At 49.2% G+C, this 16940-nt stretch overlaps 1 protein-coding gene and 2 non-coding genes across 3 annotated transcripts in view; all 3 read right to left on the reverse strand.

Moving 5' to 3' along the window:
* LOC139051965 (endothelin-converting enzyme 1-like) overlaps window positions 1–16940 on the reverse strand; it is a 131732-nt gene that overhangs the window by 48598 nt on the left and 66194 nt on the right. Inside the window, exon 8 of the mRNA XM_070529023.1 lies at window positions 4221–4436. Within this exon, the coding sequence (XP_070385124.1) occupies window positions 4221–4436 (216 nt within the window). The remainder of the gene's footprint in view (window positions 1–4220; window positions 4437–16940) is intronic.
* On the reverse strand, window positions 11438–11519 carry TRNAS-UGA (transfer RNA serine (anticodon UGA)). The gene has a single exon. It is a non-coding gene; the product is annotated as a tRNA-Ser (tRNA).
* On the reverse strand, window positions 16607–16688 carry TRNAS-UGA (transfer RNA serine (anticodon UGA)). The gene has a single exon. It is a non-coding gene; the product is annotated as a tRNA-Ser (tRNA).

The following is a 16940-nucleotide window of genomic DNA, read 5'->3' on the forward strand; positions in this document are numbered from 1 at the left end:
CGCTTCGTGACTCACATGGTCGTATGCTTCACGAACATCCATCGCCAGAATCGTGCGAATTCTTCAGGAGCGGCCTCCGATGACAACCATAGAAGATAGGTACGCCAGGCCATCCTCTGCGCCTAGATGAGCACGGAACCCGATTTGGCCAGGATGATACCATGAGTACCGCTCGAGCCACCATGTAATACGTGTCGCGAGCATACGCTCCATCAGCTTGCCTAACGTTGAGGTTAGTGCTATTGGGCGCATATGAGCGATATTATCTTGGGGTTTTCCGGGTTTGGGAATACGGACCATTTCTGCATGCCGCCAAGAATCGGGAATGACTCCTGTAGCCCAAGCTTCGTTTATGGCCCCCAACAGCACTTCGAGAACCTTGCCTTCCGTGTTTTTACAAAGTTCATACGGTATGCCATCCGGTCCTGGTGCCTTGCATGGCTTCGACAGGTCGATTGCCGCTAAAAATTCCGCCGTAGTGAAGGCAGCTTGTATACCCTCGATGTCAGAGAGCGTAGGCGGCGTGCCTGCGTCCGCGGGAAGGCAGTTTTGAACAACGAAAGGAGGCGGTGCTGTGTCCAAAGCCGGAAAAAAGGTGTGGGCGACAGTTTCTGCGAATACTCCTGGTGTCTGGCCCGATGCTAACAGGGCGCAGGCTGCGGGCTCTGGAGGGCACCGACCACGTTCCATTACTCGGAAGGTGCGCCAAATGGAGGCATTGGACGACGAAGGTCCGAGAGAAGAGCACCAGTCCATCCAGCGGCCACGTTCTATGCGGTGTTCATGGCGCCGAGCTACTGCAGTAAGGCGTTGGGCCTCTAAGCGAAGGGTATTTGATGCAGGGTCACGTTCTGATGCAAGTTCTGCTTGGCGGCGCGACATCCAGAGACGCAGAAGTTGCAAATCAGGAGCGGTTCGCGATTCATCAACCCACGACGTACGTGTCGCCTCAACTAATGCCGCCTTAAGACAATGGGACGGGTCCACCATAAAGTTGGATACATTGCTTTCTGATACCGCCCTGTATTGATCCCAGTCCACCACTCGACATAGTCGGCAGAGGCGGCCTGTTCCGCCCGAAGATAAGCCAAGGTGAATCGGATGATGGTCGCTACCCCAGCAGTCGGGTTCACATGACCACGAGACGGTCGTCCTTCCTAGCCACCAAGATAAGTCCGGTGAGTGTGGCGGCGCGCGAGGGTGGTCTCGCCGGCTAGTAGGCACTGACACATTATTAAGCAGAGTGAATTGGGTGTCCATAAAAGTGTCCAGCACACATGTACCACGCGCACTGGAAATGGCGTATCCCCATGTGGTGTGGGGTGCGCTAAAATCTCCTGCTACCATAATGGGCCAACCAGGATGTTTCTGTCGTAGGTGCGCCAGCCAGCCGAGACACAACCGAGCCGCACGACCGCTGTAGGGGCGGGCATAGTATGAAACGACGATAACGTCCGTGCGTTGGAGACGAACCAATACGGCCACGACTTCTTGCCACAGAATTGCCACCGTGAAAGATCAACTCGAGTCTGATGAAGAGTGCATCTTACATACGCTGCAGCCTTTCCTGGAGGGACATCGGGCGTAGCACTCCTACGGTCCAACAGTGAAGGCGATGAGTATGCCACAAATCCTGGAATGGGTGGCAGGCCGTTGGATTCTTGAAGCAGTAGAGCCCAAACACGCAGCTTCGTATAACTGAGACGCTGACGCCGCTCTCCGACCTTCCCCGCGATGCCGCGACAGTTCCACTGTAAGATGCCTTCTGGCACACTTGAAGACGTAGCAGCCATCACAAATTAAGATTTGCCAGTAGAACCGAGGTGAGATGCTGGAGCTGTTGCGCAACGAAGCGCAGGAGTTCTTGGGGTGAAAGAGGCTTCGACACAGATGCCGGGTTAGCCATATGAGCAGGACTAGACGTTGACGGTGAATGCGACGGCAGCGCTCCGTCATGACGACGCCGGAGCACTGTACGGCGTTCCTTGAGACGTTGGATTTCTTTTTCAAGGTTGGCCAGGCGAGCGTCGATCTCGAACTCTTCGTCTGCCAAAGGAAGCGGCGTGTCTTCTATCGATTGTGATGCCCGTTGCGGTCGTGAAGTGGACGACCTAACAGCTGCGCTATAGGTACGAGTGGCAGCATCACTTGTCGCTGTACTTGCTTTTGTCACCTGGCTAGCGTCCTCTTCCAGCGAGGCCAGAACGGCGTAACGGTTGTACACAGCGACTTGTTTCATTGATGAATCTCGAGGGGTCCTTGCTGGCTGTCGAGAATGGCGTTGTCGAGCCTTCTTACTGGCCTTCAATTTCGTAGGACACGTCGTGGAAGTGATGTCATGATCGTTTGTTTGGCATAGGCCGTATCTAAACGATGCCGACGGTTCAGGCTCCATGGTGTCGTCCTTAGGTGGGTAGGGGCAGGATGATTTCATGTGTCCCTGTCTAAAGCAAGAGTAGCAGTACACAACGGAAAGGTTGAACGGACGCGGGCGCAGTACGCAGCCGTAATACAGGATACATTCAGGTGGGGAATTACGACCTTGAAGCGCGATTAGGCACGTACGAGAGCTGCCTAGGTAGCGAGCAGCCATAACCTTGTGTGTGGGACACGATAGTTCCTGCAGGAGCCTCTCGGGTTCTTCGTCAAGGTCAACGCCATTAACCACGTAGGGTCTTAAATCGGTACCACTGGCGAGGTACGCCTGGACTGGAAAGACACACTCTTCCGAGACTTGTATTTCTTGCAGTTCTTCGAGTTTATAAACTAGTGCCATGGCAGACACCCATACTGAGACCGTATTAGTGGGTTTGTGTAAAGCAAAACCTTCAAATCGGGAAGTCTCTAGGCAGGCGTCCAGGGCCGCTTGAATGATACGGTTGTGCAGAGTGGACATGTGAGGCTTGATAACCACTTTGTACCACGATGTCCTTGGCGACTCCGGAGACGTGCGTGTTGGTCGTGAGGGCAGGCCTTGTGATGAGCGAGGTCTTTTCGGGGCTGCTGGAGCTACATTTTCATCCGATGGAAGGCCAGTAGCTTCCTTCGTTCTCTTGGCTGAGGTGTGCGCCACGACAGCAGGGCTGTTCTGCTCCATGTTGGTGGTATCCATGCTCAGGGTACCGCCTTCGCACGTTGCAATTGTCCCCACGAAGGAGACGCTCCTGACTTGGATGGCAGTTGCATCGGCAACGCTCCACTCTTTCGACGCAGCGGACAGCAGCTTGGATTTTCCGCGCCGACGCGGCGAGTGCCGCGCCGGCACTCGCAAAGCCGCGCAAGAACTCGAGTTGGACGACGCAGCAGGAGGGTGTAGATCATGAGACGGACCTTGCAGATAGACGCCAGTAGTATTTACGAACCGCCAAAGCGGTCCATAAACAACAGAGTTCCAGTAGCGGGGAAAGGAAACCAGCAAACGGGGCGAAAATCCGGAGCTACGGAAAAACACGTCCGAGCGGAACGAGCGCTGGAAACGCCCCCCCCCCCCCTCACCAAGATTTAAAAATATGCAAATGCCACGTAGCTGGATAAAGCCAAGGTATTGTTGCTTGCCATCGCTTGCAGATATCCAGATTATATTTTGCATTCCACCTAATTACATCGTTAGTCTTAATTAATTATTCAAGTTCTCAAATAATATGAGTAGATTAAAAGTGTCAATGAGAAATTGTAGAGCAACATGAAAAACTCCCGATGCAGCTTTCTGTTGCTCCGTACGCGCTACATAAAAGTGTTTTTCCGAGTGCGAAATGAACCAGCCAATACAAGGCGAAGTGCGTCGAGCAGCCATCGCGCGGCGATTTTGCGTGCATTCTCTGGCTGCTTTCAGAGCTCGAAAAAACACTTTTATGAAGCATATATAGAGCGACAGGAAACTGTGTCGGGAGTTTTTCATGTTGCTCTACATTTTTCTTTTGAAATATTTTCATCTAATTGTAATATTTTAGAAGTTGGCTACTTAATTAAGACTAATAATGTAATTAGGCGGAACGCCAAAAATGATCCGAGTATTTCTAATTGACGGCCAACAGCATCACCTTGGTTTTATCCAGCTACGTGGTATTTGCATACTTAAACATCTTGCTGCGTGATAGTTGGGGCACGCTGTCTATAAGCACCGTAAATTTTGAGTTTTATGGTTATTGGATGGGGAATAAACCATGGCTTGAATTACTTGATTAATATTCGAAAGGATATGTGCGCTTTCCCGGCCGTACCCGATTGTAGATGGAGCCCCAGATCGCCAACCTGGGATTGGGGCTGAACAGCAGGCGGCGCCGAGAGCGATGTGAATTGTTGGGCAGCAGATGGACGGCGAACCAGAGGGGCGCCTGCCACTTCAGCGCCATTGCAACAAGCACGCCCACGACACTAGTCAGCACAGGCTTGTCCGGCCACCGCAGACTCTGGTTCAGCATGAAGCTCCGCAGCACCTGGCCATGGAAGACATTCTGAGGGACGTACATTTTATTCCACCCAGCAACAGTTGCTGCTCACTCATCGGGCGCACTCGAACGAACCAGCTTTTCACTTATATCTGCACGAGTACTCGACTCGCTTCAACAGATCCACTCGATGACTTTGAGTGATCAACCTATTACGTCGCCAGCCTTGACTAATTTCAATAAACGCGTGATATCAAACAGCTGCAAATGCATTATACTTATGCACCTTCGGTCATGACGCCTTTGCTTTCTTATCTTCAATGAAGCAAAACCACCAAAGAATAACCAGGCCGGCCTCACCTTAACTCTATACGCTACGATGCCTCCGCCGTCTTATCCAAAATGCCTGAAGCTGCATAGCAGAGCGCAGCCTACTTAGTTCGCGTTCCACATATTTACACTGCAGGTTGCATGGTTACATGCCATTTGAATCGCCGAACGCCCTCGTAACCTGCGGAATGCTGACCTTTCAATGTCATCCTCCTCGAACTTCCATGCGGCTGTCACTGCGGCCGTCACGCTGCTTTGCAGCCAAGGTGGCCAGTTGGGCTAATTTGTTCATTTTCATTCTTAAAGACAAGTACTGACCCTTTTCGCGGAGCCGTTTGTTCTAGAGGAACGAGATGGTGCTTTTGGCGGCGCGCCGCACGGAGCCTCAGCGGCAGCACACGAATCCGACATTCTACTAACGCTTCACCTTGCTTCTGTGCGGTCAGCTGTCGGAAATGCAACTGAGTTTTCCCTAACGCACTGCGCTCCAATTATGTTAGATTGAATCATGTGGATTGAAGACATGTGCAGTAGTTGTCTGCAAAACTAGTCACTGGAATATTAAGAAATGGCATGAATCTGTGTGGCTGTCACGGCGGGGCATTATTCGATTCGGCGAAGCACCGATCAACGGGCGCCAAAAGGTCGTAGGAATAGGAGCCGGTGAGCAAGAAGGTTATTGCTGGCCACTCCGAAAAGTGACCGAAAGAAGTCGAAGCCAGTTTTAGAGATTATTGGGTTTTTGTCGTCGGCGCGACCGTGACGCCCCGGCGGCTTTCTGTAGGGACCCCTGTGTATTCTCTGCCAAGCGGGTGCATAGAGAAGCTTGCTAAGAAAGCAGGGACGTGAATATATATAATATGTGATGTCTCTGTGCAATCTGTCTGTGTCTTCGTCGGTGTCTTTGTTCACGAATTGCTGACAGTGTATGTGTGCCGACAGCACCGTATGGCCGGCTGCTGTCGTTTCTGCTGTGTTTGTGAACGAACAATAGAGGACCGCCACGGATTCAAGGGTGTGCGTGTGTGGTGCAATACAAGTGCGCGACCTCTAACAGCAGGGGGACTCACCCGTTCTCTCGCCCCTAATTAAAAGGGGCGCGGGCAAGAACTTGGGAGAAGCCGGGATACAGTTGGGTAAACTTGATTGCATCTTCCCTAATATCTGCTGTTCCCCAACAGCGGGGTCTAGGCAAAGAAGTTATTTAAACGCAGTTTTAAACCAAGCTAAGCAGTCTAAAGCTGAGCCTACAATCTTCTGAGAAGCGTCGAGGAGCTAGTGCCCTCCAGTATCGGCTGGGCCGCCTAGCCACGTCTGAACTGCGAGTGACTTGTTCGCAGAAGAGACGACAAACTAACGTCTGCAATGGAGCTCACGGTAGTTCTCCTCAAGTTCACTCAACCTGCTCGAGGGAAGACGTCAAACTTAGACTCCCTATGAGCCCAGCCCAGCGATCGCATTCACTGCAACGATATCGGCTTGCCAGCGTTCTTCGAGAAAGCTCTGCCATCAACTCCACGCTTTATGGACTTGCTGCTACTTCCCGGCCATGCGTTTGCCATCATTTGTTTCTCTTTGAACTCTGTTTAGTTGACCGCCGTTATGTGTGTTCTGTGTAGTGTTAATTTCTTTATTTACTGCTAACGGTTCGTTGTATTTTTGTTGTCTTTCTTTCTTTCTTTCTTTCTTTCTTTCTTTCTTTCTTTCTTTCTTTCTTTCTTTCTTTATTGTTTCCTCAGACACAGTCTAAGAGGCAGCCGAGGCTAAAGGCGACAGACCACCTGACAAGGGCCCTGGCCCCTTTGCACACTATACACAGACAAAATACATCAACAAACCTCAGTCAGACCGACATCATAGCATTGATCTATATTAAGTGCATGTGTGTTAGTGTTCTTGTGTTTCGTTTAAATTGTCTATTGTCGTCAGTCGATAAATATATATTTTTTCTCTTTCTCCCGACTTTGAATCCTTCGCTGTGTTTGCTTGATTACAGAACGACCAACCGGCTTGTACAGTTCGTCGACGACTTCGCGCCGACGGCGAACGGGTGACAAGCCGTGACGTTAAACTGGCGTCCGCAGACATGACGTTCTGTGCAAAAGCAGCACAGTAAACGAAGAACGAGAATTGTGGAGATTGATCGATTAGTGCGACTGACGCATTGTTGCCCAATGTCGAATGCACGTGAATGCGAAGTGTGAGCGCACAAGTTTTGGAGGTGTCGTGCATCATGGAGCGAATGGAGTTCGTCAAGTGGATGGAATGGGGCAAACAGTCGGGCCTAGAGGGCGCTGAGCGGAGGATCCGGGCTGCGGAAAAGCAGGAACAGGCAGTAGCCCGAAAAGAGCGGGCGTTGCATGGCTCGAGAGGAAAATAGAGAGCGAGAGCGCGAAGAAAAAGAGAGGGAGCGACTGACGGCGAAAGGAAGCCGTAGAGCGGGAAATACTGTTGTTGCAATTAAAGGTTCAGCTTATTCAAGGTAGCACCGAGAGCAGGGCGAACAAAGAGCACCCAGTAGTACAGGACTTGAAGGAAAGCAGCAGAAAAAGCTTCCCAACCTCCAGGCTCCTGAGGCCGTGGTAGACTTACCAGGCGAGAACTGGTACGCGAGCAAGCAGAGAAGGGATGAAACGCTTAGGCAATGTTTCGTTATAGGAGCAACCGGAAGCAGACATGCTCAAATCAGAAGAGAAATGTCGATTTCAAACAGAAAAAGGGGTTACTTTTGAATTTATTTTGAATTTTCTCCTCGGTCCTCTCAGTGTTTTATAAATAATTCTAATCATTCTAGACACTTCAGGAACTCAACTTGTAACAAAACTTATACTCTGATATATCTATAATGAAACCCATGCATTTTGCACTGTACTCCTTTCTTTTCATTTTCCAATTCTTTTCTGATTTATTTTGAATTTTGTCCCCGGTTGTCTCAGGAGGTGAACCAGAAATGCAGTGCAAGAAACAAGAACGTCACTCAATGCTCGTGCCACTGAAAAGAAAGCACAATTAAATTCTTGGCCATCCACTAATGTGGAATGATGTCTTATTAAAATTTCTTGAGTGCTGTAAGGGGTTCAACCCCGTACAGCCACTCAGGCACAAGCTGTTGTGACTTCTGCACTTCTGCATAAAGAAGGGAAAATGAGACATCCACACATACGTAGCTAAGTACTACAAAGAAACCGATACGGGTTCCTCGAAAGAAATGCTTCGCAGTTTAACAAAAATTCGTCGTGTTCCGCGACTCGAACTCGGAACGACTGCCTTTCCGGGACAACCGCTCTACCATCTGAGCTAACCAGGCGGCAAGCAGATGGCAGGTGAAGTCGACTTTGTCAACAACTCAGAAGCAAAGGCAAGAGTTTCACGTAATAGTTCTGCGAAAACCCGCAAGAAGGAGAGAAGTAATAATGGGAAAATGAGGCATCCAGCCAAACCTAGCTAAGCGCTACAAAGGTTTTCTCATTGTTCTTTCATTACTTCTCTCCACCTTACGGGTTTCCGCTGAACTATTACACGCCATACCACTGCATACATTCACGGAAGTATACACGCGCTGGTCGGGCATCCGGGCCAAAGTGGTAGCCCGCCACAAACAGTGGAGGGCCCTGAGCATCAAAGGTCGTACGGGAACCCTTGGTCACCATCTATTGGCAGAAACCGGATTCCATGGCGATCAATCGGCAGCTCCTTTTTCAAAGTTCTTTACAGCACGTACCAGAAATAGACACCCTCCCAAGAGTGGACTAAGAAAAGATCTATGTTTTCCGTTTTTTTTTTGCAAGTAAAGCGGTGAGTTCCTTATGGCACGTAGAACACACGTTGTTCCATAAAGTTTTAAAGTGCCATGTTCCCACATGAAATTTGGTGGCAGGCTGCACTGGCATATTATTCAACTTCTTGAAAACGTCTAGGCCTAGGCCTTCACTGTACATTGCTTGTACATGGGGTACCGTGCCCCCAAAATACTATTATACAAATCACGATACAATCTTTTCTGTTTTACACTCCACAAATATACATTTGGTAATACGAACACGTAAGAAAGAAACACTATCGACTATTTCCCGAAAGAAACCCCGGCCTGATCCTGACATGATTTCGGTACCTACGACAAACTCCGGAAGTGCTCTTGCTAGCCCCATTTGGATAACGGTGCACTTCAACGGTGATAACAGTGATCTTCAAGTAAATCATTAAGGTTTTCCATTGTTTAATCTACGAAAGCTTTGTCATCCAATAGATCGTCATTAAGTTTCCACAGCTGCCAATTAAATCTACTTCTTCTTCTGTCTGCTCCAAGCGAGAAAGACAATAAACTGTGGTGACTGAAAGAAACATGATTCACTGTGTAATTACTGCACAAACGTACAAGAGCTGTCGATATAAAAGCTCTATCCCCCGCCGTGGTTGCTCAGTGGCTATGGTGTTGGGCTGCTGAGCACGAGGTCGCGGGATCAAATCCCGGCCACGGCGGCCGCATTTAGATGGGGGCGAAATGCGAAAACACCCGTGTGCTTAGATTTAGGTGCACGTTATAGAACCCCAGGTGGTCAAATTTCCGGAGTCCTCCACTGCGGCGCGCCTCATAATCACAAAGTGGTTTTGGCACGTAAAGCCTCATAATTTTATTTTTATAAGCTCTATCTAGTCTAGCCTGGCTATTTCCTTGAAAATGAGTGAACTGGGGAATATTACATGAAAACAAAGATCGTACGTCATCTAATTTGTGTTCTTCCACTATTGCGCTTAAAAAATGCACTTTTATCTCGGATAGGTCGTTTGTTCACTCTATCTTCTGGTTCACAAGCTCAGTTGAAATCACCCAGTAATATAACTAGCTTACCGCATAGCTGGTGTTTTTCCATTTTCTCAAAGAACACTCGCCGGTCATATTCCTTGTTTGGTGCGTACGCGTTAATCACCCTCCAATTTTTCATTGCGAAGGTGAAATCACAAACAATATAACGACTACATTGACTGACACTCAAAGATTCCTCAACAATCCTAATAGAATTTCGAAGAAATAGAGCACAACCTGGTGACAAACCTACTGCATGACTTATGACAACATTGTACCGATTATTAAAATGTGATACCATGCGATCGCTTTGTTCCTGCGTTTCTACCTTTGTCTCTTGAACTGCTACGATATCCAGTTTATTTTCTAACAGCAGGCGGCTAAGCTGGTACTAGACGCCAGACCTCTGACATTTATCGTCACTATGCGTAGTGCTGTGCCCGATTTTAGCGCCATTTTTCTTTTATATTCTGCAAAATGATCGCGTTGGAGTACACCTTTACAATCTGAAAATTTTGTTAGCATAGCATAACACTTACAGCGAAGATGAACCTTGTGGACACATGATGTATGCAGCACATTGTGCGCTATAGGCATCTTCTAACCAGAAGGCTTCCCGACACTTGCTCATGAGTTCGCTCAGAGTCCCCACGTCCTCCCGAAGACCCCAAACGTTGTGCTGCGCGGTTTTTCCGCCAGCCGCCGCTCAGCGGAAAAATTCGGCCTCTGCTTCAATGAAGACCGCCTTATGCCGAGTCCCTTCGACGGTGGTTCTGTCTCTTCACCTTTCTCTGCCTTCTCGACGGTCTCCTCCAATGGCCGCTTGGTAGGCCGTCCACTGACGCTTTCGACGACGTCCATGCAGGTCTATTGGGTTTCTTCCACTTTTGTATCCTCGCTGGTAAGTTGACAGGCGTCCTTCGATGTGTTGACTTTTTCCACGGCCTGGTCTTTGGTATCCTGTTCGCGCTCTGTTGGTTGACGCCTTTCCTCCGAAATGGGTTTGTTGGCTGCCAGCGTTACCATTTTGCGGACTGTGGTGTCCTTTGACGACTTCGAAGTTTCATCAGCGTCGTTTTCATCCATGAGCAGCTCGGATGAATCCGAGCCACTCGAAGGCCCAGCGACGCTGGCGTACGTCTTAGGGCATTGACCTTCTTCATGTCCAAATCTACGGCAGACACTGCATTTTAGAATCCGGCAGTCGTGGCGAATGCGCCCCGTTGCATGACAGCGCAGGCACATCGGCACATGACCCGATACGACCACCAAAGCTTGTTCAGCTGGTGTGGTAGGTCTTCCAGCTTAACGCCTGCCTTGAGACGCATGGACACCAACCTGGTCTTGGACCCCTTGTCAGTGATTCCGTGTACTCGCCACCGATCTCTCCTAATTTCTGTCACTGTCCCATAAGGAAGGAAGGCCACCTGCACATCTTCGTCTGGAACGTTGTGCAATAGCCAGTGCACTTTCATCCTTACATTTTGGTTCCCAGGATCAATGACGACACAGCGCCGGCCCTTGACCTTCAATTCACTCGCGGCGAGTAACTTCATCACGGCTTCGGCATTACTAAATGTTACGGCCCATACGAGGCTCATCACTTCAGGAAGTAGCGGCAAACCAGACAACGCGGTCGCGCTTGAACATCTCCATGAAGAAAAACGGTATTAACAACAAAATGACCTGTTGGTAAATTCGGCAAAATCAACTCGCAGGCTCCTTCAGATGAAAAGCTCCTGTCGCCGCGGCAGGCAATAGCCGCTGTAGCCATCCCTACGGAGCTCGTCATCGCACAACCGTTCGCTTCGGCGGCCGGAAGTGGAATCGCAGCCACGATTGCAAGTACAAGATACGGTCTCCCTCCGCTGATCAGTTTCCTAATTATTCCGAAACAACAACAAAAAAAGGTGCACGCAGTTGGTAGGATTCGAACCTACGTGGGTACAACCCAATGGATTTCAAGTCCATCGCCTTAACCACTCGGCCACAACTGCAAGTACGAAACAGGCTCTCCCTTGGCTGCTAAGTTTCCCAACCATCTCGAAACAAAAGTAAACTAGTGAACGCCGGCGGAAGGATTTGAGCCTACGCGGGTACATCCCAAGGGATTTCCAGTGCATCGTTTTTTTTATTTATCGCCGGTCTTCGACATTACTGATAACATACAGTTCGCACACACTAAGGTACCAAAAACACTCAAGCCAATAAAAAAAAAAGCGGAAAGTAATGACAGAAACCGCACAATAGAGCCGTCTGTCCATATCGGACTGGCGTTGTCAAACTAAAATTCCTTCATAACTGTCAGAGGTTCTAGCCTCGACAGCCAATCCGGTACACATTCTCCTATTTTCTGCATTTCAATTAACCACAACGTATATTCTTTCAAATAAGCATCAGAAGGCCTAGCGTCAGGATCGCAATGGTATCCTGCCATGAGCAAGCAGCTGATGGCAGGGTACCATTCAACATAATAAAGTTGCAGGTAACCCCGTCGTCATCCTTAATTGCCATATACCTGATTCCTTAGGAGTCCACCGGTAGCTCTTTCTTCAGCGTTCGCTTTAAGACGTCCCAGAAGAAAACTGCCGCCCAGCAATTTAGGAAAACGTGATCTACAGTTTCGGGCTTCTTGCATATCAAGCAGTGCGACCCCCAAGGTACGAGACAACCCCTTTCCTCCAGAAATGTCTTCACGGAGAGCGTTCCGGTGTGCATCTTAAAGAAGAAGGTGTTTACCCCTGGTGGCACCTGCATGTGTTTTACTCGTTTAAGTACGTCCTGTCCTGGCCCTCCACTGTATATGGCTCTGTATAAGGGCACTGGAAACAAAATGTCGCACGCATCTTTATGCAAAGTTTTCCTTTTCACTTCACAAAGGTAATCATTTGTAAAACGAACTGAAAGGAAACGCACACTGTCGACCACTTCCTTAATATAACCCCGAAGTTTTCCGGTCATGCTTACCGTACTAACAACATGTGGCGGAAATGCATCGCTCAACCTGAGCTGACATACGGTGCGCAAAAAAGGATCCCGCACATCGCGAAAAAACAAACAGTGGTTGACAAGTTGTCGAACAAAAAGATGCGCTAAACCCACAACCCCGTCCTTCAAACTTTTGAACAAATTTGTTCGGCTACATCACTCCCTTGCTGAACCCCAGATGTAGACCGCAAACACTCTGTGCAGCCTTTGCACATTTGCTCGAGAACAATGCAGCACTTGCATAACATACTGTAACTTCGCGATAAAAAACACACTAGAAATTGTTGCCCTTGAAAAAATAGACTGGTTAGTGCTTGTCCATCTGTCCACTTTCTTTCGTTTGATTAGTTTGGTTCCTCCAGTACTCATCGCTGCTCTTGTAAGTGTCGAGGGGAACACCCAGATACTTCTTCGGAGTTTTCACCCAGTTGACATTCGCGAAAAAGTCCGGTGCCAAAAACAACTCCCCCTGCCAGAGCCCGAAGGATTTGCCCCAATTCACTCTGCTCGCCGTGACGTCACAGAAATGGTTTACTACAGCTATTGTTTCGGTTAGGCTGGTTTGTCTGTGCAACACACTGCAACGTCATCAGCATACGCTAGCAACTTCATTTTGGTTTCTAGCAATCTAAAACCACGCATATTGTTATTTGCAGTAATCACCACACACATTGCTTCTATGTAGATAGCAAATAACAGAGGACTGAGGGGACAGCCTTGGCGCACTGACCGCATGATGTTAATGGGGGCCCCGAGAGACTTATTAACAATTAACCTTGTAGTGCAGTTCTGGTACGCCAAGGCCACGCCCTCAGTGATGATGGTACCGACATTAACATGATCCAATATGGCGAACTAAATAACGTGAGTGACACAATCGAACGCTTTCTCAAGGTAAAGCTGAAGAACTGCAACGCCGCCACCGGTGACGCCACAGCACTCGAGCACACACCGCATCTTATGGATGTTCGAAAAAATTGTTCGCCCTTTGATTCCACAAGTGTGATGGTCTGCGACGATTTTCTTTATGACGTCTTGAAGTCTGGTCGCTAAAATCTTCATAAGTATCTTGTAATCAACGTTTGTTAGTCATATCGGCCTATAGGATCATACGAATCTCAGTTTATCTAATTTATCGTTCTTAGGTATTAGAATGGTTTGCGCTTTCCCAAAAGGTGACATTGATCTCTGCTCGTACGCTTCATTATATACTTCTGCTAGTAAAGGGGCCAGTTCTCTTTTAAAAGCCTTATATAACGCAGCGCTGAGTCCATTTGGACTTGCCCAAGTTCTAATAGTCGATTGCCTTTTCGGATTCTCTCTCCATTATTTCCCCTTCTAATCGCTCCTTAGCTTCATGACTCAAACGTGGCATGTGGTGCAGAAAGTCTGCTTTGAAACCCTCTAAATTCGCTTCCTGAAATGCAAAGACCGACTGGCAGTACTGGAAGAGGGCGTGTGCTATGCTCTCGTTGTCGTCAACAACAGCTCCATTTATTTTAAAAGGTGATCGACATGGCTTCGCCGTCCGTGCGCCTTCTCTAAACCGAGCGCCATTTTAGTGGGCGTCTCCCCTGCCGCTAGTGCATCTGCTCTTGCTCGCACGATGGCACCATGATAGCGTGCCTTGTCAAACTGTTCGGGTTTTTCCTTGACGTTCCGCACATAGTCTTTGTACAGACCAGGCTCTCTGCACCCAAGCGTTATCAGCTGCTGAAGTAGTGCGCGCAAACCCTTTTCTTTATTTTCCCTGTCAAATTTGAGGCAGCTTGACCTTTCTAAGGCTTTCATTTTAATTTTTGTTTAAAACATTCCCACTTTTCTGCTGTTGTTTCAGCTGCATCTTCGCGTATTTCATTAGCCGCATACCGTACTGCTTTTACAAAAGATTCATCATTTAATAACAAGGTATTCATTTTCCACAGATGCCAATTAAAAGCATGTTCCCTCTTCCTTATACATATGTTACATTTTACCAGGCAGTGATCCGAAAATGACACGGGTACAACGCAATCACCGCGGCATCTTGGAATTGTGACCGACGAAATGTACATGCGATCCAGTCGCGCATGACTACTGCCTTGGAAACACGTAAATGTCACTTGACGCCCCCTTCCAGACACTCAAAAATATGATCGAGTTCATTCTCATTAATTTTGAGAAAACCTCACTACTTCTATCACGCACACCGGCATTGTTGGCTCTGTCTCTAGCATTCAACACATAATTGAAGTCCCCTAATAATATAACGCGCTTATTACAACAAACATACTGTGAGAGGATCGAAAAGAAGTGGACTCGCTCATCTACAGAATTCGGCACATATACGCATATGACGCGAAACTCAAAGTCACAGATCGTAAACTCACATAAAACAATTCTTCCAGACTGAGAGGACCACACACATTGAATATGTAGTCCAGGCAGCTTCTTCACGGAAAGGATGTTCATGCGGTAGGCACCCCCCGGAGGTGCCTACCGCATGACTGACCTCCAAAAAATAGCTAGTCGTGAATCGTCGTACCATGATCCCGGTCTCCTCCTCTCCATCAACCTTGGTTTCCTGGACGGCTAGTACGTCTATATCATGGTCGCTTACCAACCGTAGGACCTGACATTGCCTACGACTAGCTGCCAACCCTCGCACGTTTAGTGTGGCAATACTAAGAGACGGTATTTCAGCCATCTTCATCTAACGAGAAAAGTAGGCCCGGAGCATAGTGCTTACCGTTCACGACCAGCCTTTGGGTGGTCGCCTCCTGGGCTTTCCGGCTTCCCGGCATTGTTTGTCGTCGGCGCTTTGAATACAGGCTTTCTTTAAGGCGTCACATTCGGCTTTGGTTTCAAGCCCATCCGCCTCCGAAGAGGCGTTTTTGTCGGTGGCCTATCGGTGGTGCTGGTCGCACCCTCGCACCGGTCCTTGGTCTCGTCGTGGGGGCGTTTGACCGGGGCACCAAGAGTCTCAGTCCGGTCGCCATCTTTGACGGCCTCGTCCTGCTGCATTACCGCCATACCGCTGTCGGGCGGGTCTTCACTAATGGTCCCCGTCGCCCGGCCCAGAACAGTCGCAACCTGCGCCTTCCCACTCGGCTTCTCAGTACCTTGAGCAACCGTGCCTTCTGCGCCGACGGTCGACGTCTCACTGTCTGTCGCTGTCGGCACCAGGTCTCCGGTGCCTTTAGCGCCGTCCTCCGTCTGGACCACGTCCGTGACGTGCTCTGCGGCCACGTCATTCACTGCTGGGCCTGTCATGGCGGCGCAGGATTTAACGCAGTCAGCGTCAACATGACCGAACCGTCTGCAGCGAGAACAGCGCGGAACTTTACACTCACGGCGGACGTGCCCCGTGCCTTGGTAGCGCAGGAACTGCATGGTTCGACCAGGGACGACCACCAAAGCCAGCTCTCCGGCAACGCGGACATGATGAGGAAGGTCTTCCACTTCGACGCCACTTTCCAGCTTTCGAAGCACAGTCCTAGTAGTCGACGTCTTGCCGCCCATGCCATGGACGCGCCACCTTTCACGGCTTACCTTCTCTACCTTGTCGAAAGCCATGAACGCCGTCCGCATGTCCTCGTCTGCAACGCCATAAAAGAGCCAGTGAAGCCCAAGCTTCACCTGCTGGTCTTGCGGGTCCACGATGACGCACCGTCTTCCTTTCACTTGCAGTTCTTTGAGGGCCATGAGGTGTTTCGTCGCAGTGGCATCAGTCAGGGTCACCGCCCAGACGTGGTTTACCTGGTACGCCCCTATGCATACCACGTCAGGCAGCAGTCCCGTCCGCAGTAGGGCGTCTCTAAAATCTTCGACCTTGTAAGGTCTAGCGCGTACATCACCGTGCAAAAAGACGGTGTTAAATGCCACTCGTCCTTTCGGCAGCTGAGGCAGAATAAACGGATAATCCTTATCGTCGTCGGTGATCCTGTTTCTGCGATCAAAAGTGGCCGCTGTCGCTGCCCCGAAAGAGGCCTTGACCCTACGATCCGAACAGCTCGCCTGCCGGATGCAGAATTAGCAGCCACGACTGCAAGTACGCGTTAGGGTCTCCCTCCGCCGATCAGTTTCCTAACTATTCCGAAACAAGAACAAAGGCGCACGAAGTCGGTAGGATTCGTACCTACGCGGGTACAACCCAATGGATTTCAAGTCCATCGCCTTAACTACTCGGCCACGACTGCATTTTTTCTTTATTTCCTCGTAACTGAAATGCCATGCGCAATACATTGTTAAAAACAGAGTCAGCATAGCTTATGCCGACTCACTGACATTAAAATCGCTTGAATTTATCCAAGTCATCAAACAGCGGCAACCACTCGGGCGGTTCTTTCTGCACTTTGTACACTTTAGGCATGTAGACGACACTTTCAATAAAGTGTTCTCGGGCAGAACGGAAATTCACATCAGCATGACATACCGACATTCTTGTTGAC

Source organism: Dermacentor albipictus, unplaced genomic scaffold, assembly GCF_038994185.2.
Source record: "Dermacentor albipictus isolate Rhodes 1998 colony unplaced genomic scaffold, USDA_Dalb.pri_finalv2 scaffold_17, whole genome shotgun sequence".
Taxonomy (NCBI): domain Eukaryota; kingdom Metazoa; phylum Arthropoda; class Arachnida; order Ixodida; family Ixodidae; genus Dermacentor; species Dermacentor albipictus.